General features: G+C 35.4%; 1 protein-coding gene across 1 annotated transcript in view; it reads left to right on the forward strand.

Annotated features, from left to right (window-relative positions):
• Positions 1-369, forward strand: part of LOC106302834 — a 1,000-nt gene extending 631 nt beyond the window's left edge. Inside the window, exon 3 of the mRNA XM_013739251.1 lies at positions 338-369. Coding sequence (XP_013594705.1) covers positions 338-369 — 32 coding nt within the window. The remainder of the gene's footprint in view (positions 1-337) is intronic.
• Positions 370-1,562: the final 1,193 nt, after the last annotated feature.

Below are 1,562 nucleotides of genomic sequence, written 5' to 3' on the forward strand. Positions count from 1 at the left end.
TCTTTAGAATGCGTCGAAGACAGTTTCCAGTTACATTGGCTTTTGCGATGACTATCAATAAAAGTCAAGGTCAAACGCTGGAAAATGTTAGTTTGTTTCTACCTAGACCAGTGTTCTCTCATGGCCAGTTATACGTTGCACTTTCGAGAGTAAAGTCGAGATCTGGATTAAAAATCCTAATAACGGATAAACAAGGGAAGCCGCAGACAAAGACAACGAATGTTGTCTACAAACAAGTTTTGCAGAATATTTCATAGTGAAAGGTACGCAATAGTCTATTTTTATTCGATAGAAATTTTGAATTACTAAATTCTTACATTTTTTTTTCTATTAACAGATAGAAGGGAACTTACGAAAGACGGGTTGTAGTTGACTACAAACCAGTTTTAAGACTATTTCGATAACGGTATGTCAATTTAATATAGTTTTCGTCTCAAAAAAATTTAGAAATCTATTAGGCTATTTGATATACGATTGCTAACAAAATTAAATAATTTTTGCAGGTTTCGATGGGAACTTTTTTAATCGAGAATTGTACTTCTTATTTTATATTACTAATGGATTATATTTCATTTTTATTATATTTTCTTTTAATATGCCACTGTTTTCTTTAAATATATAAAAACATAAATTTAATATTTCATCTAAAATATTAAATTACAGAATTTATACAACACAATTTCAATTAGTGATAATATAATTTTTTGAACTTCTAAAATTGAACACTATTAATTTTTCCAAATTTTGAATGGTTTAACAAATTGCACATTGTCCCACTTTCACTTGTCACAGTTTCTCCCACACTGAAGATGCATGGTATATGTAAGTATCAACTTCCTTGCACTTGCAATACATGGAAATCAATGAGTTCACTATTGAATGTCCGTTTCCATCGAAATCCAACTTAACCGATATCACAGTATATTTTCATGCCGGCACTGTTGGGGAAAGCGGACACGAGGCGCAGCAGAATGTAGCAATCATGTTTCCCTTGACCTTGTGAGAATCTGAGAGAAAAATACTTCGACGATAGCAGGATATAATATAAGCAATAACTAAATGAGACAAACACTTTTTACGTGGAAAACCTCCTCGATGTGAGAAGGAAAAACCACGGGACCGTAGTCCACTCAACAATCCACTATATAAATGTATGTGAGTACAACCCCTTCCTCCCTGTTCAACAACCTGAACAGAACAGAGACTCAAGCTACAAAGAGCTATCTCCAACACAAGAACAACAACAACAAGAGAGCAACACAAAGCTTCAAAACCAGCAGAAATCAAATGACCTCACCTCACAAGGATTCCGGCAACCAGAGACTAATCCCACCGTACAAATCCAAGATAAACCAGTCAACAACACCTCTGCCAAATTTCAGCTCAAGCAGAGAAGATCTCACCGTCGGATTTACCAAACACTCAAGGCAGCACTGTTGAAGAACTGTGACGACCAGCTTCACTAAAACCCAGACAACAGAAGATACAACTGTTGAAATCTAAATCCCTTCGGTGAACCTTTAACTCACTGACTGAAGAAGCTTCCCACAAAATATCAGCCC

Source organism: Brassica oleracea, chromosome C7 (assembly GCF_000695525.1).
Source record: "Brassica oleracea var. oleracea cultivar TO1000 chromosome C7, BOL, whole genome shotgun sequence".
In the NCBI taxonomy this organism is placed as follows: Eukaryota; Viridiplantae; Streptophyta; class Magnoliopsida; order Brassicales; family Brassicaceae; genus Brassica; species Brassica oleracea.